We start from the raw sequence: 25,785 nt of genomic DNA on the forward strand, positions 1-25,785 counted from the left end.
ACTTATAGCCAAGGACGGGTTTAGGGAGGATCGTCACCCACCCACACAAGAGTTAACCAATCAATTAGTCTGGGGGTGGCGACAGGTAATTTTCACTTTTCTAGTAAGTTTAAACTCATAGTTTGTGAAGACTGAAAGTAGTAAACTTACTAAGCGGTGTAAACTTACTCAAAAGTGTAACCTACTTTTGTAAATCAGGCCCATGGTTTTCAGCTCGGTGTGTAAGCTGCATCAGGTTCAAAAGTTGGCTATATTTGTTCCTGTTAAACTGTTTGGATGTCATGAGCTACGAGGAAAGAACAGTTTCTTCAAAGTAATTAAAACTTTGGGAAACAACATTATACCTTCTTTAAAGAGTTGCTGTATATAACTGATGAGAAAGAATAATAAGACAGTGTAGAACATTAAATCTATCTTGCTGCAACGTCTATAGGGAAACGAAGCGAAAAAGGTCACCAAGACTTTCTTTGGCTCATCAAGCTGTTCCTTTTTTAATCAAATCAGGTAATGCAGCTCTTAAGCAAGATGGAAACTTCCATTAGCGAGCAGAGCTCCAGAGCAAAGACAGCCCAGGGCGAGCAGATCCATGAACTTCAGCTTCTCGACTACAAGTAAGTGAATGAAAGATTTTAATTACATTAATGGGCATAGATGAGTGCCTGAACACAATGACAGCCTGGCACAGGCCAGGAAAGTACATTCTCTCTTCTCTCCGCATTGAGAAATGAGGCATCAACTGTATAATTAAGATGCATCCATGAGAAGAAAGGCTGAAGGTTTTCATTACATCTGCTCGGATGCAGTAAAGCTGTTCCAAATATCAAAACAAAGTAGAAATCAAATGCTGCAACACGTGCATGGCATCGAAAGAAAGTAGTTCCTCAGGAATCCTGATAATCGAGATGTGACATCAGCTACCTCACAAAGGAATATGTGCATAAATGATATAGAAATAATGTACAAGTCAAATAACTTTCTAAGCATGCCGCTATACATACACATCTGCATGTGGATGGATGGCTGATTGTTAGACCTCACACCTTGTGCATGGTATTCCCCCGGGCGTTTTGCCTTCGCTATCTCGTTTTTACTGGTCCCATTTTTGTTGGCATTCGGACTCTGTGCAGTTTACCCCTGCTAAACAGCAGTAAAGTGCTTGTGCTCTCTCCCATAAGCATAGTGTAATCTGCTTATACCTAATTGGCTGCTTTAATTTTCTTGTAAGTCCCTAGTATACATGTACACAGGGTGTATATTGTAATGCTATAAGTGGGCTACTGGACTCATTGTGCCACCCTCTAAAGTAGCACTGTGAAACATGTCTCTGGCCTGCCACTGCAGCCTATGGTACCGTTTGTAATCTCCCTTTTTGACTTGGCAATATAAACCTTCTGCGAGGTCTAAACCTTCTTTTTTAATGCTTATAAGTCACCCCTAATGTTGGCCCTGAAGGCTCATAGGGAATGGTGCATGGTATGGAAAAGGTAAGACATGTGTGCCTAAGTTTTCATTGTCGCAAGACTACCTCTCTCATAGACTAATACTGAATTACCTTATTACAATTAATAAATGATACCTTTAGTTTGAGAGCAGATATATACTTCTTCTACTCATTTGAGTTGCTATTTAAAATCTTCTTTAATGCTGAAGTTGGCATTTTTCTGCCTAAACCAAATGTGCCTTTCTACTAGTGTCACATGACTGATAATGGCTCTCCTGTGGAAAGATGTGTTTTCCTTCCAGAAAGGGGACAAAATGGTGTTTCTTTCATGAGGAGAATGGCTGGCAGGTGGGGGGGGGGGGGGGGTTGTAATGAGCTCTCCGTAAGTTTCAAAGGGTTGAATAAAGACATGTGCTACCCCCTTACAGCCTTCTAATGCTACCAGCCCTGTCACTGGCAAATGCAGCTTATTTATTTATTTATTTGGGTTTTCTATAGCGCAAACATGACCCTGAGTGGGATATCAGAGAGCTTCACATTTCCATATCAATAAACAGTTATTAGTAGTTGTACAATGATTTTGCGAAAAACATTAAAGCTTAATAAACAGATATACAATACCCCAAAGATGTTAATGTTCAATTAGAGGTAGCATGCGTATAATCATGGTGGAACAATCATAGTGGCGAGTCTGCTGCAATTATGGGAGATATTTACTCATGTAAACAGACTTGGCTTCATTTTTTAAAGCAGAGATTGACGAAATTCTTCTAATGTTAGGGGAGAGAGCGTTCCAAATTCTGGGCACTGCACCAGAGAATGCTTGGTCAAAAGTTATTTTCTTATGGAATTGGGCCGGTGGGTCAGAGAGACACGGCATCCTCCTGATAGTGTGATTTTCTGAGCTAGGTACACTGGTGTTTTGTAGTGTATCGCTTTGTGGGTAATGCATGCCATTTTTTGTTGTATTCTCGCTTCGTAAGGCAGCCAGTTAAGCGCTTTCAGATGAGGGGTGATGTGGTTGAATTTCCTGGAGCCTTTTATAAGTCTTGTGGCTGCACTGAGACAGGCTTTCAGCGGGGCAGTTGAAATCTTGGGGAGACCAGTTAGGGTTGTGCCACCGTACCCGATCCTTGATATTACTAGAGCCTGGACTGCTGTTTTAAGGTCTGTCTTATTTAAGAAGGCTTTCAGTGTTTTTTGAGGTAGCTTAAGTGGAACCGGGCATTTTTTGCCATTGTGTTGATATGAGATAGCATATTCAGGTTTTTGTCTAGTATGATCCCCAGGGATTTGGTAGAATCAACAATCCTGGGTGTACAGTTTTTATTTTTTAAAAACGTTATTTTTCAATTTACATGTTGCAAATACAAGAAAAAACAAATCGGCATCAAATCGGCATACATAGGCATATCGTTGAGGGTGTACAGTTTAGTGCTGTGATCAGATTGGTCCACTCTAGGATGTTCGTAACACTTTTCTGTGGGGAAATCAGCATGAATTCCGTTTTATGGGGGTTAAACTTCAGGTGATTGCTGGTTAGCCAATGGATGGTACTCTTTAGTGCTTGGTTCATGATATCTATCACTTCGTTCAATGTAATCTTGATGTACAGCTGTGTGTCATCTGCGTACATGTGAAAAGAGATGTTTGCTCGTTGTAAGGTTTCTGTGAGTGGCTCTACGTACAGATTGAATAGTGCCAGGGATAGTGTTGATCCCTGAGGAACTCCGATTGCATTTCTGGAAGAAGCTGATAACGTTTGGTTGACTGAATTTTTGCGTTCTATTCTCTAAGGACGATCTAAAGCATTTGAGGACTGTACCCTCAAATTCAATCCTATTTTTCATGCGATCTAGTATTTTGACATGGTTAACCGTGTTGAATGGGGAAGAGAGGTCAAGCAGGATTAGGAGACAGGTTTCATTGTGGTCAAGGGCAAGTATTGCGTCATCCACAATGTGCAGAATCGCTGTGTCTTAGTACTATGGTTAGGTCTAAATCCTGATTGAAAATCGTTCAACAGATTGAATTCAGAGATATGTTGGCTCAATTGTTGTTGTACGCATTTTTCGGGGACTTTGGCTAGCATGGGAATATTTATCACTGGTCTGAAATTGTTAGGGTCAGAGGGGTTCTTTGTTGTTTTTTTTTAGATTGGGGTGACTTGCCCAATTTTTAGGCAGTCTGGTATTGAGCCTTGTGCCAGTGAAGCGTTGATGATCTTTGTCCATGAGGGGATGAGCAGTTGGTTTATTGAAGGCCAACACTTTGCAGGTAAAGGATCGTTGTAGTGATTGTTTGGTTTAATGGTTGAGATGATCTTTGCAATATAAGTCCCTGAGAGACTTGAATTCTGACCATTCCGCATTATTTTTAGGCACTTTCAGAGCTGGTTGCAGTTGAACCTCATCTGGGGGGGCTCTTAGTGATGCAAGGCCTTAAGCTGCTTTTTTAAGCTCCACCTCCATCGATTTGGCTGTGAAGAAGGAGGAGACATTTTCAGTGCCTAAATTCGAAATTGCATTAGCTGGTGCAGATTTGGCTGTTTTATTAGATTGATCTTTTAGCAGATAGAATAGTTTCCTCTGTCTCTTTTTTGCTTTGTCCAGTTCTTTCCTGAAGAAGTCTTTTTTTGAGTTTAGGATGCCTTTATTGTATGCCTTGTATGCCTTGTATGTCTTAGTTGTATTAGATGGGGTGAGGAAGGGTGTTGTCGCCATTTCCGCTCTGTGAATCTGAGTGACCGTCTTTCTTCATTGAGGTCACCTTTGAACCAAGGGTTTTTATCTTTGTCTTTTGAATTTTAGCAGGGCTATGTCCTCCATAATACTCAACATTGTGTTATTGCAATACTTCGTGAGGTCACTAACTTCCGCCATATTATTAAAAACTTGAGCAGAGTAGGTAGCATAATCTTTGCATCAATTTCTATACAGTCCCTTTCATTTACAGAGATATATAAAATGTATCAATAAAATACAGATTTAATACCTCAATTAAAAAAAAAGGGTTATCAAAGTTCTCTTATGTTTCTGGATTTTAATGCTGATTTAAGAAATCCAACCGTATATAAAGTGCTTTCAGGATTTAGCATTTGCAGGTAACATAGGGCGGGGCGGACCTGTTTGAAGTTTAGTTTTTTTAGCACCGGTTTCAGAAAAAATCTCCGGGGAATAATATAAATAAAAAATGCACCAGATCTTGCGGAGACATATTGTAGCAGCCACAAGGAGGAAACATCTGACCTCTATGTGAACCCCTGGGTATGGCTAATAGAAGATGATAATAGCCCACTCGAAACCTTGTTAAGAGAAACCGTTCATGGTTTGTGATGGGCCATGATAAATATTGCTCCATTAAGGATGTGGTTTTAAGCATTACAAATTTACGTATGCTGGCTTTTGCCAGTTCCACCTCCTCTCTAGCTAATGTTTTCATGAGCAAAAATTTTTTTTTAACAAACTCCACATCTGCGGTGACAATCAGGTCTGGATTTGAAAAAAGATCTGGACGCCCCAGCCCGGTAAAACAGCTATTTAAGTATTTGAGCCAAGGTACATTAAGCATATGATCCTGAGACAAGACTTCTCTTAGCAGCTGGTGATTAAGGGCTAGGTCTTTATTTAACCAGCACTTTAACCAAAACAATAAGGGCCGTAGTGCTATAGTGTCGCCAATGTAGGGTATCCCAGTTTCCTCATGTATTATTAGTTTGGCGGTTCCCTTGGGTAACCCCAGTAGCTGTTTCAAGAAGGTGTTCTCCGCCACCTCAATTCTTTCAACTGGTGTGTACCCCCAGAGTTCACTGCCATAACTGCCCAAGGCAACACTTTTTGCCTGATATATTTTCAGTAGAGCAGCCACTGGACGTTTGCCCATTTTAGACGCAAGGTTGAATATTCCTGAATTAGCCCTTATTATCTAGCCTCTTTTCCTTTGCACCAACGGGCCCCAACTTAGCTGTTCATCAAACAGAATGCCCAGGTATGAAAATGAACTGGTTAATGGTACCTTCTCAGCATTTACCTTGAAGGAATACTGTTTCTTTGGGCGCACACCTATCTGCATTACATACGATTTGGTATTATTTATGGCAAGGTCTCGATCAGCCATAAAGCCATAAAAGGCATTTAATAAAGATTGCAGACCTCTGGGGGTTCTTGCCAGGAGAACAACGCTGTCTGCGTATAACAAGACGGGCAGACCCCTGCTCCCAACATGCGAAAAAATCAGCTTTAGTTTTTACGAAAGATGCTTCCAGCTCATTAATGTATAAATTAAAAAGGAAGGGGGCCAAGATACAGCCCTGCCTTACTCCTCTCTTGATGGGAAAGTCCCCTGATACCCTAAGATCTAGCGAGTATCTTACATTTGCTTTGGTGGCCTGATGGAGGGCCCTTAAAAAATTTACCAAAGGAGGCTCCGCCCCCATGGCGCCCATGAGATCCCATAACTTCCCCCGGTTTACACAATCGAACGCGGAGGAGAGATCCATGAACGCCATGTAGACGGTGCCCCGTCGGGCCCTAGTGTACTTTCCTAGGACCATATATATAGGTTTAGGCACTGGGCCAATGTGGAGGGGCCAGGGTGGAACCCGTATTGAATGTCTGATATTATCCTGTTTTCCTCGGCCCAAGTTGACAAACTGTTTAGGACCACCCCTCCCACGACCTTAACCACAGAGTCGATCAGGGAGATGGGTCTGTAGCAAGTAGTGCTATTCCGGTCTCCCTTCTTGAAGACCGGTACGATCATGGATATTCCCCAAGACCCAGGGCAACCCAAGGTTGCTGCTGCATTGATTACTGCTGTAAGAACCGGTGCCCATAGTGCCACGTTTGACTTCTAAAGATCCGGCGGCATTGCGTCAGGGCCTGGTGCTTTATTACGAGTCAGCCCCATAATGCCTCTCTCAATTTCATTTAAGGTGAAATACGGACGTGATGCATCCTGCCCACCCTCACACAGTTCTAACGGAGGGATCTTGGCCTTAAATATGGAGCTGAAGTGCAGTGCCCAATCGTGGTCTGTTGACTATGCCCCAAAATTTCTCGTTGTTATTCAAAGTACGGGGGTCTAAGAGTTCCCTCCAGATCGTTTCTTTTAACTCAGCCTTACGCTTTACTAGCGCTTTTTTATATAATAAACGTAGTGAACGAATCTGTAAACGATCTCTCGGGATACCTTTCGGGGCTGACTTTAACTCCCTGTCAGCCCTTGAACAGTTGTGGTCAAACCATCCTGGGTCCCTAGGCTTCAAGGCTGTTTTGGGGGTTGACAACATTGTGCCCACTTTGATGGTGATTATCTCGAAGGCCCCAAGAATATCATTTGGGGCAGAGACAGGGGAAACACAGGATGCAAAGTTCCTTAGTACATGATTTGTGAATACCCTCATAAAGTGCGTCTGGGTTTACTTTAGACCACTTGAGGCGGCGCCTTCCATCTATAGGTTTCAACGCCCCATAAGGTGTGGACTTTCCCGAAGGGATAATATGTTCCCTGCCAGATGAATACAAACAGGGTTATGATCACTATATATACTTTCTAAAATACCGAAACTCGATAACTGGGTTCGCAAACCCTCTGTAATTAAAATGTGATGTATATAAGTCCCTCCTGAATGGCCCTTGAATGTGGGGATAGCTAATTTGCTCTCAACATCCGCCACAGACATCGTCCTTATTAATTCATGTTCATTCAATAGAAGGTTAAAGGCATCACCCGACTAGAGTGTTCAAAGTGTATACCCCCCATTCTGTCACAACCCAGATCACCCAAGGCAGTTTTAGCGGGGTTACCACACGGGTGAATGTTAAAATCCCCCGTTAGCATCATGCAGTTTAAGGCTTTTCCCCAGTGTTGTTTAATAAATGCACACAGTTGGTCACTCTGACATATCCCATAATGAGTGCACCGCATTTTAAAAATTGATCAAGAGTACCCTAACGTTCCCTCGCTTCAAAATAACTGCTTGGATATTACTGTTGTTACTAGTTATAGGGGAGATTACACATTTCAATGCTAAAGAGGTGTATATGACCAGGCCACTTTTGGCTCTGCCACTCAGTGAACATTCGGCCGGGACGAAAAATGCCTTATTCACATTCCACCAGCCAGGTCTCTTGTAGACAGATCACGGGAAAAGACCTAATAAACTTTAGCCACTTTGGATCTTGGAATTTCCCTGACAGACCTGCAACGTTCCAGGAGATTACATTGTAAGCCACATTATTCCTTTTGGCTGGGCCCAAATCAATTTTGGGGCTCGCGACTTGAGAAGCGATGTAATACCCACCCCTGGGTTCACCTAAGCCATGCTCTCTCATGTGCTGAGGATCAGTTGGCAATGTTGGCTCTTCAGATACAACAGGTCTGTTTAGTCAATCACATTCCTCTAGAGAGGAGAGGGCTGCAAATCTGTTACCTAAACTAGGCAAATTGATGGGATTCCCCTGGGGAATATACTTTGCTGATTGAAATGTATGATGCGTTGGTCTGGTATCGGTAGATGACCCGTTTAGATGCCAGTTAGTGTGTGAAGGTCGGATGTTTTTAATTGGATACTCCGGATGATAGATGAACCCCAGAGGGAGAATCTGAATTCCAGTATTAATTTTAGGCATGTCAGAACCGTTTTCTCTGTGTAACCTCTCAACGGGCCTACGATCATTAAAGTTTACAATGCAGTCCCCCCTCCCGGTTTTCTTGAGTTTCCCACCCATCCCACCCGACGGACCATTATAATGTTGCGATCTATTGTTGGGCTCACTGATGCGTTATAATGGAACCAGTGGATCACTTTATTCTTGAGTTGTGAGTAATCCTCAGTGATACCTTGCAAAAGGGGCAGAACATTGCCCAAGATTACCACCAGGGGAGTAGATTGGGGGGGTAGATCTAGTACGGTGGGATTTGGGGCATAAATGGGCCTTGCGCCCTGGGGCCTGCTACCAGTGGTTCTAGGGCCTTGAGGCGTGAGGTTGGCATTTAATACTGACGTGGGCCTGATTGATGGTGGATCCTCGGTGATTCCTCCCGTCTGCTCTATTAATGCATTAGCACCCAAACCCCCCCCCTTGGGGGCCCCAGAGTTAGATGAATCAGTAGTTAGGTATTTCTCGAATGTATTTAATCTATCTTTAATTGCTTCAAGCTTCGCCAACACAGGACTAATTATTACTGATAGCCTTTCTTCCAGGTTTTTTAAACTATCTGTTGACCCCTGGGGATAATTACGATCTAACCCTCCCGCTGACATACTGATACTGTCCCCAACCCCCTTATATGTATCTGAAATTAGTGACGTAACTATCCGGCCTTCCTGCTCCTGCGTGACGTTCCTGTTTTTAGCCTGTTTGGTGATCTGTTGGCTAGCTTTAGGAGCACTGCATGCTTTTCTTTTTTTTGACTGTTCCTTTCCTTTAGATGCTGGCAGGATCTTTGATTGCGTGGTACGGGTGAAGGGGGAGAGGGAGAGGGTGATGGTAATAGGCTTAATGAGTTAACCGGGGTTGGTGGTTCAGGGGTAACCTGTGGCTGGAGTGAGACAGAACTCTGGGGAGCTATTTGTCTGTTGGCTATAATAATATTAGGCTCTATCGGGTGGACCTGGGGTAGATTTAGATTAAGGGGTTCTAATGATAGCCTCCGCTCTGTAAGCTGAATCTCGTGCATTAGCACAGACTCAGCCCTGGTAAGAAATGCATTCAAAGCCCCCCCAAAACTCCCCCCATTGCCGCCTTTACTTGCTTGCTTACTCATGACTCAGGCTATATCTTTAGCGGATCGTGCACTGATCAGTTATCCACAATAAATCGCTATCTGACCAAAATGTGCCCAAAACAGTTATATCACAGTTCGCTTTCCGAGCGCGCTGACAGATATATAGCAACAATGTTCATCTAACCAGAGTTATTAGGCTGCTTACTTTTCAGTTCTTGTAGTAGACTTTGGGGGGGTTACCCAGCCCAGCCTCTGTCTGCCGCTGACGGGCGCGGACGAGCCCGCCCTTGGCGCTGCGGGAGGGCTCAGCTTTCTTTAAGCGCCTCTCGGGGCTGCTCGATGATGCGGCACCCCGAAGGAATTCTGGGGGATATAGTCCCTTGAGAGGACCGGGCGCGATGAGGAATGGGCGTTGAGCCCAGGCAGCGGTCCCTCTGAAGGTCAGCACCTCGCTCAGAGGTGAGGCAGAGCGGCAGCAAACTTCCCCCTCGAGTGGCAGCAGGTAAAACGGCCTGTCTAGTCTCATAATGTAATAGTTCGGGGGGACTAATATATCTAGGCATGGGGAGAAAGAGTCAGATAGCCAAGATTATGTTAATATAGTTACGTCGATTTCCTGGCTTAATATGAGGTTGGTTAAGTAAAAAAATAACTCCCTTTGGGGTTTTATATTAGCCTACCAACAATACATTCACCACATAATGTGTAATATGAGATTGGCTATGTCTGCAGCGTGTTTCTTTGCTGACCTACAGTTGATTAGAATACACCTAATGTGGTTCTGTGGTTTGATCATTGAAGAGTCTAGATTTTCGTGAATTATTGTCACATTTTTTAGGTTGTTAACATTTAGTGATCTATTACTAGTCTTTGCGATTCTGTATGTGTTGGGTGGGACTGACTTAATCCTGTGTTCATCTAATTTGGCAGGAGGAATAGTGGCTGCTACATAGGGTCATAAAAGGGTTTGTATCTCATTGTCTGTCAGATATCTAAGTTGATTTCGGGGAGGGAAAAGTCTTTTTGTTGCTACCATAGGGATAGATTTTAGTTTCTTTTGTGTTTCATGGGTGGATTTCTGTATGATCTCCCATTTTGATAGATATTTTTATGAAAGGCGTAGAAGGTTCTTCATGTCTCTGATAGCGAGTTGTATGGCTTTATAGGTCTTGATGGATTGCGAGCTGAGATTATCGAGCTCTATATTAGGGTGGGGGGAACTGCGATTCACAGACTCCATTCTAGGTTGAGGAGTGATAGGAAGTTACTGTCACTGGCAAATGCAGTTGACACCTGGGCCTGCCTACCCTTTGTTACCCTTCACAGTTTGGAGGTAGACACTGGGGAAGTTGAAGAACTGACCAGAACCAGTTTAGGGGTAGACAGACAAAGAGAGGGACCTCCACACCACACAGCTGGCACTGGGTATACACATGTAACCCTCAAAACGTCTCATCAGAACCCTCCAGAACCTGTGGAAGATTCAAAAGAAGGTGTGCTCTGCTGTCTGAAGAAGGAAGACTGGAGCTACTTGTCTTGATCAGAGAATCCTCAGAACTGGGTCCCCAGAACTGACTCCAATGGTCAGTTGGTTGACCTTGTCAATTACACAACAAACTTCTAGAGGACTTTCTTTCAACTGCCCAGCTGACCAGTGTCAAATGGACCTGCCTCAATCCTGCTGCTGGCCTCTGCTGGAGTGAGCCCTGAGCCCTAGAGGTGCCTCCCCAGGTCCTGACAGTTGGCTGGTGTCAGAGTGTACTCCTCCACCCTTAAATCAGCAAACACTGGACTCCAGACTAAAATCTAGAAGTTTGGGGCTCTCCGCGATGGCAATTCCTGCCAGCGTGAAGACAGATGGCGACCTGTTGTTCTCACCAACAATGATCTCCGAAAGGCTCCAGCCAACACAAAGCCACTAGCTGAGGCTCCTACCGTGAAACGGGACTGTGTGAGAAGGTAAACTTTAACCAAGACTAACCTGACCCCTGTGTGCGACCCCCACTCTATCACCCTTGGCCTTTGACCCAAACCAGCACAATCAGATAACCACAGTAGGTTTTTTCCTTCTTGGTTCTATATTTATATGAAATCTAAAAATTCATAACGCTGGTTCTACTTATTGGATTATTGTCTTTTTGGTGTCATTTATTTAAATGTACTCACTTTTTCTAATGTGGTTTGGGATTTTTCTAGTGTTCTGTTTTTACTTTGTTACTGTTTGAATACTGCATAAATACTTTGCACATTTTCTTTAAGTTAAATCTGACAGCTTTTGTGCCAAGTTGGCAGAGTGTTAAGCACAGGTTTATTTCTTGACTTTTGTGCTTCACTCTGATGAGGATTGTGGCTATTACTTTTGGGGGCTATAACCCCTCTCAGCTAATAAGCCAATTTCTTTCACTGGTGAATCTGGATTCTGTGCAGCTACACAATAGTTTATATTGTATGATTTTTTATAGTCTTGTGTTTTTGTTTTTTTGTTTTTGTATTTGCAGTGTGACCCTATGCAAGCCTACCACAGCACTTCACTATTGAACAGACATGCATACACAGAAACAAATAAACAAAATTCCTAACATTACATATGTATACAGGCAAGTAACAGGAAGTTCCAGAAGTTACAGACCTGAAGTGGAATTGTTTTGTCCTCACAAATGGTTCAACAGGGGTAGTTTCACCAGATATTTGAGTTGGCAAGTAGATGTTTTTTAGGATGGTTTTGAATAACGTGAGAAAGGACCTGTGCATACTTCGGTTGATAGAGAGTTGTAGATTTTTAGGAGACTGTTGGAGAAGGAATGATTCACCATGGAGTTTTTTTGTACTCTTGTACTTGGGATGATTGTGGTACAGGAAGACTCTCTACTCTCTCATTTAGGTCTTTGCTTCGTCCAGCTGGGCTCAACTTATTTGGTCGATATTTTGGAGTATTCATGTGTATGGCTTTGTAGGTGATGCTGTAGATATTGTTCGTGTTCCACGCCTCAAGGGAAAGTCATTTAAGTGATGCCCAGATCATGAGATATGATTGCATTTCCTAGTTCTGGAGATGAATCAAGCAAAGGACGGAAAGACTGCTTATAAAGGGGCTAGTGGGTTTTGGGTAGGACAATGAGTGTTAGAAATGGGGGTGTCTAGTTGGCAGAGATATGCACCTTTGTCAAAGTAGGGACCCTTCCTTATAGTCAAGATAAGGGAGTTACACACTTTAGATAACCCCTGCTCAACCCATTGGTAGCTTAGCATGAGCAGACAGGCTTATCCCAAAGGCAATGGGTATAGAATTTGCACCCAAACACACAGTAACACAGTGAAAACACTACAAATGGACACCACACCAGTTTAGAAAAATAGATTATCTTTATCTTAACCAATGTTGGACTTGGCCCTTCTGGCAGGTTCACCCCTGAACTTTTTGCTTTTTAATGGTGACCTGGTGATAGTGATTTTTAGTTTCTGCGCACTTTACCACTGTGTCCCAGGGTAAAGTGCGTGCGTGTGGTGAGGTTGGCCTGCCCTCCCATAGGAATGCATGGGGAATGTATGTGTCCCTGGTAGTTCCTGATGCGTGGGGAGTGCAGGTGCGAGTTTGGTATGTGCAGACTCGTGTGATTGAATACTGCGCAATGATGTGTGCGGCGTGATTATGTCTAGTGTGGAAGTGCCACTTCTAGAAGTTGGCATGTTATGTGTAATTTGTGTCTGCCGTGTGATTGGCTGGAGCTGGCAGGTGAGCCTGGCTCCAGGAGTCAGAATCGGTCTGCCCCGGTGGTGAGTGTTGAGATTAGCATGCTGATGTGAGGGAGGGGTGCACCTGGGACCTGAATAGGGCTGGGCTTTCCCCACACAATGCTGGCTCTGCCCCCTGTGGTGCGTCTAATCACCCTAGCCTGACTGGTGAATGGAAAGGGTGGCTGAGCACATCACAGTGCTCCAAAACAAGCTGCAACTGGTTTTCCCCCCACCCTGCACCTAAGGACAAAGAATGTACCTGTATAAAAAGGGGCTGTGTCCCCTTGCAAAATGTTCTCTTGCTGATCTTATTTTGGAGGGGGCCTGCTGCTGCTGGGTGCCAGGAGGACCGCCACTGGGGATTGCCTCCCTGCCTAGGAGCACCCTGTGAGCTGGATCCTGGGCCCAGCCTTGCCCCCCCACATCCTGAAGGACTTTTTGCTGTGACTTGCCCTGGACTTCTGGGCATCAAGCGCCTGAGAGCGCTTTATTTCCCTCGCCGCGCCTGGGGGCGCTTGACTTGCTCTGCTGGGGAAGAGCGTGAGGAATCCCCCCTGTGCTGGGATCGTCGGCGCGGGTGCCGACCCCGCTTATTGCCGTTGTTCTGTGCTGTGCTGCCGTCAAATACCCCTAGCGGGTGCCCACCCCGCTAGGGACCTAGTGCCTTCACGGGAGCCCGCCCCTTATTGCCGCCACATCGAGGAAATCGCCGCCCGGCCCGCAACCAGGAAGTCAGGCAGGCCGGGGGCGGGACTAAGGGACAGCAGGAAGCAGACGGGAGCTCACCCCGCGCTCCAGGCTCGCAAGCCAGAAGAAGGAAAGCCAGCCTCACCAGAGAAGTCGGAGCGGTGCACGCTCCCTGTCCGCCCCCCCCCCCCCCCCCCGCCGGCGAGGAGACAGAGCTCCGCCGCAGGACCGGGTGAGTGGGTGCACGCGGTGTTTGTTTGGAAGGAGGGGGAGGCATCGGGGCACATTGCCAGTGCCCGCCCCCCCCGTGTTGCTTGCTGACTGTGTTGGGGCGCCGTTGTTCGTGGAGGCCCCGTGGGGGCCCGGGCCTAGTCCTTGAGCGGCCCCGAGAGGCAGCGGGCCGCTCCAACGGTGTCTCCGCTCCCCCAGCGAGGCCCCATTTGTGTGAGAGCCTGAGGGCTCCGGGGGCATATTTGTTACGAGCCCTGAGAGGCTCCAGGGCATCATAGGTATTTCGAGTCCCCCGGGAGGGACTCCTACATTGCAGGGGCATTCTGGGTGGTAGAGCGACCCCGGCAGGCAGCGGGCCGCTCCCCCCACACTGGGCGTTCTTTCTTCCGAGCCCCTAGGCTCCCCACCCGCATTGTTGTTCAGAGCCCACGAGGCTCAGGGGGCATTTTGTTTCTAGAGCCTACGAGGCTCCCGCGTCGTGCTTGGGCCCCATTGTTTGTTAAGAACCCAGAAGAGATCCTACAGCTGCCCAGCATTTAGTGGGCAGCTGCTCCGTTTAGGCCCCTCTGACATTGGGACACAGGGCGTTTCAGCCCCAGAGAGGCCAGTTGGACTGGTGACAGTTACAGGTTGTGGCCTATGTGATTTCTGCGCAATTGTTCTTTGGTGCACCTCTGAATGTGTTTTTATGCGTCATGTGCTTTTCCCTAAACCTCTGAATGTGTTTCTATGCATCATGTGTTATGCTTTTATACCTATACCCCTAAACGTATATTGATACTTAGGTGGTTGTTCTTCCTAGGACAGGTGGTACTAGTGAGGTCCTGGTTCCCTGCGTGACATTCTCCTATGGTGGTTAGGGTTGCGTAGGTGGTACTTACCTGTTACCAGTGATTACTGGTTGTGTGCTCTATTTTCTATTCTTGATGCTACAGTGGTTTTATATTCTATGTTCTAAGTGCTAATTGTAACAAGTAGTCTAGTTCTAAAAGTGCTTATTCCCGGCAGTGGTCCATGTGGCCCTGTCCTATACATAGATCCCCTGTAAATTCTGCCCGTGCCTGTTGGCACATTGTAAAGTGTATGTTTTTATCTAATGTGTTTGGTACAATACAAAGGCTATTTTTATATATAACCTTGTGTGGAGTTTCCTTTGTGGTGGGCCTTGGGTGTTGTTGCTGGGTGCGCGCGCAAACACTTAACTTACATAGCCTCCGGGATAAGCCTTACTGCTCGCGCCACGTTGCCTAGAGGGTGAGCAGGGGTTATCTTTGGTGTGTACCTCCTTTGCCCTGACTAGAGTGGTGGTTTCTGCCTGGCTTTGGCGCAAGCCTCAGCCAACTGGAAATCCCATTTCTAACAATACACAATTACAAATATGACTTTTAAAAGGTTTCAAGCAACTCTGTCCATAGAAAACTATGGATGTGTGACTTTTACCTAAAGTACCTCAAATGCATCAAAATACACACGAGAAAATAGCCACAGAAAAGGGAAGGGCCAGAAAACACAGCAATGCATCAGTTCCTGAGTCCTTGAGGGAAGCAATGCGACAGTTCTGCTTCACTTGGAAGTGATGCGTTGAATACGGACTTTAGGGGGAACTGATGCATTGATTCCAAGACGGTTCTGGTCTACGGGTGATGCTTTGTAAAACTTGACACACAGGGGCTACGCGTGGAAATCTGGATGCGTTGTAGGTCGATGCGGCAGCTGCAAACAGGAGCTGCATCAATTTCTTCAGCCACGGTCCCACAATGTGTCGATTCTTGGGCAGTGCTGTGGCGGAAAAACAGGCACTGGAAGGGTGATGAGTTGACTTTCTTGGTTTCTTCAAGTTTTTCCAGCTCCTGCAACTGGAACAACCTTCAGAGGCCCAGAACTGGATTAGGAACCTCCTGGCAGAGCAGATCTCCAAGCAGTGGAGTTCAAGGAAGCTGATAGTGAAGTCTTTGTGTCCCTGAGACTTCAGAACTGGAGGCAAGCACAAGCATGCCATTGGAGAGTCTTCACAAGCAGGTTCACAGCAAAGGTTCAGTCTTTGTCCTCTCCTTGGCAGAAGCAGCAATTGCCGGCCAACCCAGCAAAGCAACACACAGCAAAGGGGCAGTCTCCTCCTCACAGCTCTTGAAATCTTCTTCCTTGACAGGGGTTCCTCTTGCTTCCAGAAGTAATCTAACGTGCTGAGGTTATAGGTTTAATATTTATACCCCAATTTCTCTTCGTAGTCTTTGTTGCAAGATTCTGTAAGCTCAGTAAACACTAGTTCTGTCCTCCCTGGTCCAGCTTCACTACAGGAGATGGAGACAGCATTGTACAGAGCAGACACAGCCTATTCAGGCGCTAGTGAAACTCTTCCCACCACTCTAAATGCGGAAAGGTCTATTCAGCCTGGCTATGAGTCACCAAGGAAAGGCACGCCACACTGCAACCCCCTTGCGCTTGTCTAGAGTGATTGCCCATCCCCAGCTCCTGTCGGTCCAAAACCAGACGATGCATACCCAAACAGGCAGAGGCACACAGGATAGTTAAAGAAGAAAATGCTGAATTTCTAAAAGTGGAACAACTATTGAGACCAGTGTGATATGCATACTAGATTCAAGGTGCACTGCATAGTAGGCAAAGCCAAACAACATCAACTTAGACACCAATAATTTCACCAAGTAATCCAAGTATTCCAAGTAATCCAAAATTCTTCAGATAAACACGGAGACATCATCATTTCGAAACCTTCAATGTTGACGTTCTGCCCATCCATCCTGGGTGTCCTGAAAGTTATATTTTCACCCAATGCATTTCGGACTCTGTATAGTCCTTCATCAGGGGTAACTACGGTGTAAAAACAAACAACACATCAGTTATTTTGCTCTAAATAATATACAATAACCTATATAAAAACTCGTTATGCCTATAATAAATAATCAACATAATCTGTTTATCATGTCTCACCCAAGCCTTCTTAATCCCCGTGACATCAACGAAATCAACTCAATATGAAAAAATAGATTTATGCAATACCATCTACTTGGAGTAGGTGGTATTTTGCGATTCCTTAAGCCAAAATCGCATTTTAAAATACACCCCTACATAGCATTTAAGGAATCGCAAAATTGCGATTCCTTAAATGCTTGAGCAAAATAAGGAATCGCAATTTTTGCGATTCCTTATTTTGCTAATGTGCACCTACATACCAAAGCACCGTTTGTGATTCGCAAACGCCGAAATTCGCCGAATTTCGGGGTTTGCGAATCGCAAACGCCTACCTACATATGCCCCTTAGTAGCATATGTAACGGTTGGTTGCGGGTGGATAAGTTTGACGTTTGAATTGGGGTTTATTTTATTTTAATGAATTTGTTGGGCATATCGTCACCATTAAAGGTTTCAAAATGATGACGCCTCTGTGTTTATCTGAAGATTTTTGGATTACTTGGAATACTTGGATTACTTAGTGAAATTATTGGTGTCAAAGTTGATGTTGTTTGGCTTTACCTACTACGCAGTGCACCTTGAATCTAGTACGCATGTCACACTAGTCTCAACAGTTGTTCCACAAAAAGTGTGCTAAGGGGTGGAGCACGCTTCAAGTGTGCACGCAAACATTATGCCATTGAGCTAAATAAAGATTTGGATGAAGCTTTGACATTGGAGTGCAATCGATTCATAATCTTCATTTTTGAATATCTGAAAGTGGCATTTTCAAACACACAATTTAAAAACCACCTTCAGTAAAGGGTGTGTTATTAAATTCTGAGTTCAGAGTGCCTAAACTTAATTTCTCCATCTTGTCCCAATGGAAAGTTACACTTGTAAGATGTTACAAGGCAGCTCCCATGTTAACCTGTGGGTCAGACAGGCTTTCAATAGTGAAAAACGAAATTGGCAGTATTTCACTATCATTACATGTAAAACACACCTGTACATGTCCTACCTCTCACCTACACTGCAGACTGCCCATGGGGGTACCTTGGGCCTACCTTAGGTTTGCCCTACATGTAAGAAAAGGGAAGGTTAGCATCTGGCAAGTGGGTGCCCTTGCCAGGTCAACATGGCAGTCAACAACTGCGCACAGACACTGCAGTGGCAGGTCTGAGACGCATTTAAAAGGCTACTGATGTGGCTGGCACAATCGGTGCTGCAGGCCCACGAGTGGCATTTGATTTACAGGCCCTGGGCACGCACAGTGCACTTTACTAGGGGCTTACAATTAAATAAAATATGCCAACTAACTAATCAGAATCAAAATTTACCCAGGAAGCACTTGCACTTCGACACTCATCAGCAGTGGCAAAATGCCTAGAGTACCTAAACCAACAAAAACGAAATACAGCACACAGTCCAAAAATACAGTAGGTAGAGGGAAAAAAAGACAAGGGAAATGACTGCAAGGATGCCAAGTATAACAAGATGTCTTTGAATAACATGAGAAGGGAGCTGTGCATACTTCGGTTGCAGATTTTTAGGGGACTGCTGGAGAAGGAATCAATCAATCAATCAAGGCATTTATATAGCGCGCTACTCACCCAGAGGGTCTCAAGGCGCTTGGGGGCGGGGGGTCCGCTACTGCTCGAACAGCCAGGTCTTGAGCTGCTTCCTGAAGGAGAGGTGGTCCTGGGTGAGGCGAAGGTGGGTGGGGAGGGAGTTCCAAGTCTTGGCGGCCAGGTAGGAGAAGGACCTTCCTCCTGTGGTGGCTCTTTGGATGCGGGGGACGGCGGCGAGGGTGTGGTTGGTCGATCGAAGCTGGCGGGTCGGAGTGTGGAAGTTGAGACGGTTGTTGAGGTATCCTGGGCCTTGGTTGTGCAGGGCTTTGTGTGCGTAGGTGAGGAGTCGGAACGTGATTCCCTTGTTGATCGGGAGCCAGTGCAGGTCTCTCAGGTGTCCGGAGATGTGGCTGTGTCGGGGGATGTCCAGGATGAGTCTTGCTGAGGCGTTCTGGATCCGCTGGAGTCTCTTCTGGAGTTTGGCAGTGGTTCCGGCATAGAGGGAGTTGCCGTAGTCCAGTCGGCTGGTGACGAGGGCCTGGGTGACCGTCTTCCTAGTCTCGGTGGGGATCCACCGGAAGATCTTGCGTAGCATGCGCAGGGTGTTGAAGCATGACGAGGAGACGGCGTTGACTTGTCTGGTCATGGAGAGGGAGGAGTCCAGGATGAAGTCCAGGTTTCGTGGTTTCGTACGTGGTCCGTTGGTTTGGGTGCGCTGCCCAGGGCAGAGGGCCACCAGGAGTCGTCCCAGGCGGAGGGCGAAGATCCCAGGATGAGGACTTCCGTCTTATCTGAGTTCAGTTTCAGGCGGCTGTTCATCATCCACTCGGCTACGTCTTTCATCCCTTCGTGTAGGTTGGCTCTGGCGGTGTCGGGGTCGTTGGTGAGGGAGAGGATCAGCTGGGTGTCGTCGGCGTAAGAGATGATGTTGAGGTTGTGCTGGCGTGCGATGGCCGCAAGGGGGCTCATGTAGACATTGAAGAGGGTGGGGCTGAGCGATGAACCTTGGGGGACTCCGCAGATGACTTCGGTGGCCTCTGATTTGAACGGGAGAGGCGGACTCTCGGTGTCCTTCTGGCGAGGAAGGAGGTGATCCATTCTAGTGCATTCTCTTGGATTCCGACATTGCTGAGGCGCTGTACTAGGGTGCGGTGGCAGACAGTGTCGAATGCTGCGGAGAGGTCCAGGAGGATGAGGGCCGCTGTTTCCCCGTTGTCGAGCAGGGTTCGGATGTCGTCAGTGGCGGCAATGAGTGCTGTCTCGGTGCTGTGGTCGGCCCGGAAGCCAGACTGCGAGGGGTCGAGGGATCCATTCGTCTCGAGGAAGGCGGCCAGCTGCTTGTTGGCGGTCTTCTCGATGACTTTGGCCGTAAACGGGAGGAGCGAGATGGGGCGGTAGTTTTTGAGTTCGGTGGGGTCCGCTGATGGTTTCTTCAGTAGAGCGCTGAGTTCGGCGTGCTTCCAGCTCTCCGGGAAGGTTGCGGTGGCGAAGGAGGTGTTGATGACGTCCCGTAGGTGGGGTGCGAGGATGGAGTCGGCCTTGTTGAAGACGTGGTGGGAGCAGGGGTCGGTTGAAGATCCGGAGTGGATGGAGTTCATCGTGCGTAGGGTTTCTTAGGTGTTGATTGGGGTCCAGGCGCGGAGGGTGGTGGTAGGGGGTGCAGGTGCGGTCGTGGGGAGAGTTGACTGTGTGCTGAAGCTGTTGTGTATATCTGCGATCTTGTTGTGGAAGTAGGAGGCGAGGGAGTTGCAGAGGTCTTGCGATGGGGTGATGTCGTTGTTTCCGCCGCTGGGTTTGGAGAGCTCTTTGACGATTTTGAAGAGTTCTTTGCTGTTGTGTGCGTTGTTGTCTAATCGCTCCTTGAATGCGGTTTTCTTGGTGGTGTGGATCAGTTGGTGGTGTTTTCGGGTGTTGAGCTTGTGGGTGGTCATGTTGTCTGGTGTTGGGTCTCTGCGCCAGGCTCTCTCGAGGGCTCGGCAGTTCATCTTGGAGCTCTTGAGTTCGTTGGTGAACCATGGTGCTTTCTTACTGCCGGGTCTACTGGGCGGGGTCCTCAGTGGGGCGAGGTCGTCTGCGCAGTTGCTGATCCACCTCGTGAGGTTGTTGGCGGCCTGGCTGGGGTTCGGTGAGCTGGCGGGGGGGTCCTGGCTCAGGGATGCGACGAGCTGGTCGGCTGTGATCTTGTTCCAGCTTCTGCGTGCAACCTGTTGCTGGTGGTGGTGGGTCGTGTTCTTTTTGAAGCTGAAGTGGACGCAGCTGTGGTCCGTCCAGTGGAGTCCGGTGGCGTGGCTGAAGGTGATGTCCTTGCTGGAGGAGAAGACGGGGTCGAGCGTGTGTCCGGCGTAGTGGGTGGGGGTGGTCACCAGCTGCTTGAGACCGAGGTTGGCGAGGTTGTCCAGTAAGGTGGTGGTGTTGCGGTCGTTGTTGTTCTCCAGGTGGAAGTTGAGGTCCCCGAGGAGGATGTAGTCAACGGAGGGGAGGGCGTGCGGGCTGATGAAGTCGGCGATGTCTTCGCTGAATTGTGTGCGTGGTCTCGGGGGTCTGTAGACGATTTACTGTGGAGTTTTTCTTGTACTTGGGAAGATTGTGGTACAGGAAGACTCTCTCCTTTAAGTCTTTGCTTCCTCCAGCTGGGCTCAATTTATTTGGTCGATAATTTGGGGTATCCATATGTATGGCTTTGGAGGTGATGATGGAGATATTGTACATGTTCCACACCTCAAGGGAAAGTCAGTTAATTGATGCCCAGATCGTAGTTCTGGAGATGAATTGAATCCTCCGGTTAGCCACCAGTACTCCACGTAACAGCCTTACATGGTCTGCTAGCAAGCTAGTGCCGCTCCCGACCACACAATTCTGCCCTCCTGCTGCTGAGCTGAGCTCGAGCAGTGGAAGGTAAAACAATAGGTTTAAAGTCACAGGGAGGTGTGACTACCTCCCCGACAGGACTTAGTACATTGGGCTTGAGTGGGGGCACTTTCCAGCACCACCAGACTGCTTTGACGGGCACATTTGGTGACCTCTTGCATACTTCAGTTTGAGCCAGTTCAGGGAGCCCTTGGCTACCGCTTTAGTGCGAAACTGAAAAAAAGAACATGGGAGTATCCTCCCCTCTGTCCAGCCCTTTCTCTGGGAGGGACCCCTGGGTCATCCTAACCTCTTTCTTAGGGTCTAAAAGGGCTTACCTGTGGGTGGATCCTCAAATTCGTCATGGGAGTAGACTCAAGCCTGAAACCATGTCACTCTTTGACTGCCTGGACACTTGGACTTTGCTGGACTGTGCCTGGAACCAAGACTGCATCAAGGAAGACTCCTGCTGCTCCTGGTCTCGCTGTTCTGCAAGTCTTCTTTGTCGTCTCTGTCTGTGCTTCTTCTAGGATCTTCAAAAGACCTGTGGGCATCAAGGACTGTAGGACTTGGCCTTTTTGGTTAAAGTTCCCTAAACCTTTTACTTTCCCCCTAGACCGTTTGCCTGACTTAGAATAGCCAATTTAGATGGTTTGGTTACTTTGCCACTGCTGATCAGTGGCAAAGTACAAGAGTTCTCTGTTTAAAATGTAATGGTGATTGATGGGCCATGATTGCTATGTTTGCCTTACTAGTAAAGTCCCTTGTGATGTGCACTGTGTGTGCAAGGGCTAGTAATGCAAGGGCACGCAGAGAAGGGAACTCAGGCCTTCAGCATAGGGCCTGCGCATAGAATGCTAAGTTAGCATGTAGTCCTGACAAGTGCAACCACTTGTCAGGCCTGACTTTTCCTTTTACATGCATGTTGGTCACCCCTGTGGGAGATCCCAGGTAACCCCTGGGCAGGGTGCAGTGTAGGTAAAAGGCAGAACATATACTGAGGTGCGTGCTATGTTCTGACAGAGAAAAACTCTCCATTTCGCTTTTCACTGCTAAAAGGCCATCCTGCCCATAGGACATAATGGGGGAGGCTGGGTGTTGTGTTTGTTAGCCTAGTTTCCTGTCGGTTTATAATGGAGAGGTGAAGTTTAGGATGTATGAACTCACAGTGTTATAACACATCTTTCTGTGAAAGTGGTTTTGTCACTGTGTGTTCATAAACCACTCTTTTAGAAAGTGGCTGAGTTTTGTGCTCTGAGCATTTCTGTGTGTCTCTGAAATGTGGATTGTCTGTCTGGAACTGAAAAGTGAGAGGAACTGGGGGAGGTCTTGACCCAGGGAGAGGTTGAGATGGCCCTCCATCTGGAGAGTAGGGGGGAGGAGAGGCCCGTTAGGTGGAAAAGCCTGGGCTGGTGCTGTAAACCAATTGACCCATCTCCTGCTGAATGATTTAGGATCCAGACCCCCAGTACTAAAGGGAGAGAGGTGACACTGGAAGGGAGACACCCAGAACTTATTTAGGGAGGGGTCAGGGATCCCTGAGCACGTACAAAGTTCAAAGACATTAAGGGGTATAACTAGGAGAGTTGAAACCCCTGAAAGTGGGAATGAAAGAGATATGGATTGAGACAGTAAAGGCTTGGACCCATTCTGTGGTCAAGAGGAACCTCTGCTAAAGAAGGAGCAACTGAAGAGACTGCGGTGGAAAGACCAATTCTTGCTTCGTGATCTGGGGCTGGTCTGCAGTTTGCTGTTCATACTAAGGGAAAGGCTGTTGGTACTGTGCTTGGAGGTGCTGAGTCCCCCTGCTTGAAGAAGACTGTGCTTTGTGCTGTGTCTTGTAACCCCCAAAGACCCAAGGTGAGCTGGCTCCCTGTTTGGAAATACAGGATCATAAAAGTTTCCAGAGAAGTCCCAAGCAACGCGGTGTGCGTGTGCTTTTGCAGCTTGAGACCCTCAAAAGTTGTGCTGTGTGATCGTGGGCACGCAGGAGTAAGCTAAGTCTCGGATGCGCTGGGTCCATGTCAAAGTGCTGGCCAAGGCATTGGTGATGAGCGCCTGGTCGTGGTGTGCACGGGGAGACGAGGTGAGGCTCGGACGCGCAGTGTGCGTGTCGTGGTGCAGCCCGGTTGTTGGTGAGGAGCGCCTGGGCCTCGTGTGCACTAAATGAAGAAGTGAGACTAGGACGCGCTGGGTGCGTGTCGGGGTGCAGCCAGGGCAGTGGTGAAGAGCTTCAGGGCATCATGTGCACCAACGGAAGAAGCAGTCTCGGACGCGCTGGGTGCGAGTCGTGGTGCAGCCCGGGTGTTGGTGTAGAGCACCTGGGCCTCGTAGGCACCAACAGAAGAAGTGAGTCTCGGACGCGCTGGGTGCACGTCGTGGTGCAGCTAGGATGTTGGTGAGGTGTGCCTAGACATCATGTGCACTGGGAGAAGAGGCGAGACTCGGATGTTCAGAGTGCGTGTCATGGTGCAGCCAGGGCATTGGTGAAGAGCGCCTAGACATCGCGTGCATCGGGAGAAAAGGAGAGACTCGAATGAGCAGGGTGCATGTTGAGGTGCAAATGATGCATTGGTGAAGAGTGCTGGATGGTTGTGAGCACTAGAGAAGAGGCGACTCTCAGACGTGCGGTGTTCATGTCGAAGTGCAGCCTGAGGCGCTGGTGAGGAGTGTCTGAGTAGGGGGTGCACTGAATTGGAAGTAAAGTCTCCACAGTGCTGAGAGCGGTCCTCGGTGTGGACTGAGACTGCTGGAAGAAGGGCCAAGTCATTGGACCCTCGGAGTCACTACCAGCAGCCCGGACCGGCAGCCACGGAAGAGCTGAGCCGCCGGCCAGAGTCCTCCACCCCCGTGACGGAGTTCTGGATCAATGCCCAAGTGGCTGACGTCGGGAAGGAGAGTGGGGTCGTGCCCCCCAGGTAACATGGATCAGCACCTGGGGTGGGGTGCGGACCCTCAGGGACACTCTCTCGGCCTCCCATTTCAGTCAGCTGCGCGAGCTGTTGCTTCCGCTTGGATCCCGGCCCGTGCTGACCCAAGGAGGGGCTATGCTGGGGCCAGACTGGGAAGCAGTACTTTTGTGTCATTATTTGATCCATAATGGGAGCACTGTTAAGGGAGCACGTAAAACTGTTGTATTACACTTTGCATTATTGCTGCTAACGAGCTATCAAACTGTCGTATGACGCCTGACCTCGTTTGGGGCCTGGAGAACTACATGCTTGGTGCGCTACGCACTGAGTTATTTTTCCCTTGCATATTACCTGAATGTAATGTGGCGCATCGCATTATTACTTTAGTGCACAGTATCTGAGTATAACATGGCACAGTATATTATTTCTTCATTGCACTGTACAGCATTGTTGCGTGACTCATTGCTTTGTTTCCTCTTGGTACATGGTATGCTGGTGGTGATACGCATTGCATTATTTCTTCAATTGCAAAGTACATGACTGTGGCACTATGTAGGGTATTGTTTCTCTGTTGCACAGTATAATAGAATATCGTTACGCATTGCAGTCTTTGTTTCCTTTTGCAACGTATGGGATTCTAGCAATACGACTGGCCTAACCTTTTGGATACAGTTAGAAGTGAGCTTAACTGTTGGTTAGGAGCAGTGGTTGGGAGTAGAACCTACCAACCCACCGGAAAGAATACTAGCCATTCTTTTATGTTGATATTGTATCATGTGGTCATATTGTATAATTGCTTACATAAAGATTATACTAATTTTATCAAATCTCGTGTGGAGTCTATTTGTGGTGACATCATGGGGTTACTGTGAGCGTGTTTGCACATATTGAACACTTGTGCCTTGGACATAAGCTTGGCTGCTCATGCCAAGCTACTAAGGGGGTGACCAGGGCTATCCCAGACGGTGTCCTTACTTAGCCTAACGTTGAAGCGACGGGTCGGGGACTCACCCCTCCAGCATTTGGTGGTGGCGGTAAGCGATAATGACCCTCACTTCCAACAAAAACACTCAAAGTAATATCCTTTGGAGTGAAGGAGTCACTCCCCTGCATCTGGAGGCACCGAAAAGAAGAGGACCAGTCTGCTGCTTCTGACGTCCCACGGATTTCAAAATGCTCAGTATCACAGGTGGTGGTTCTTCAATTCTCTCGAGGCCTGACCTGTCCTTTCTGCAATTTTGAGGCCAGTATCACACATTGGAACCTCTTGGACCAAACCCCTGTGCACTGCAACGACTTGCTGTTGCCAAGGCTTGTTGTCTCTGCACTCTAGAGATCTTCAGGCTACAAGAAGCTCCACCCTCCAGCATCTCTTCCTGACAAGATCACTATCCTCGCTGCATCCTCTGCACCGTGGGAAAGCATCTTTGGTGAGCTGCTCGGGGTCCTCTTGCGACTCCTGTACCTTTGGCCTGCGAGTCCTCTCAATGGTCTTCTCTTGCTTCAGTGGGCTCCTCTGCTTGCTCAGGGCCTGCAGTAACTCTCCTGCACTTTGTGAGTCCTTTGGACCTTGCTGGTCCCAACGTTGCTCCTTCCTCGTTTTCCACACCTGTTGTAGCTGCCAAGGCTTGCTGGTGCTCCCACCAGACACTGACCCCCTGGTTGTTGACTTACAGCATTTGATAGCTTGTGAACAGCTCCTCGTCTTGCTCAGCACTGTA

General features: G+C 47.5%; 1 protein-coding gene across 1 annotated transcript in view; it reads left to right on the plus strand.

The window, feature by feature from the left end:
* The window catches only part of FAM81B (family with sequence similarity 81 member B), a 563,148-nt gene that overhangs the window by 319,484 nt on the left and 217,879 nt on the right, over positions 1-25,785 (plus strand). The window contains exon 6 of the mRNA XM_078675398.1: positions 505-611. Within this exon, the coding sequence (XP_078531524.1) occupies positions 505-611 (107 nt within the window). The remainder of the gene's footprint in view (positions 1-504; positions 612-25,785) is intronic.

The sequence above is a fragment of the Lissotriton helveticus genome, chromosome 2_1 (assembly GCF_964261635.1).
Source record: "Lissotriton helveticus chromosome 2_1, aLisHel1.1, whole genome shotgun sequence".
In the NCBI taxonomy this organism is placed as follows: domain Eukaryota; kingdom Metazoa; phylum Chordata; class Amphibia; order Caudata; family Salamandridae; genus Lissotriton; species Lissotriton helveticus.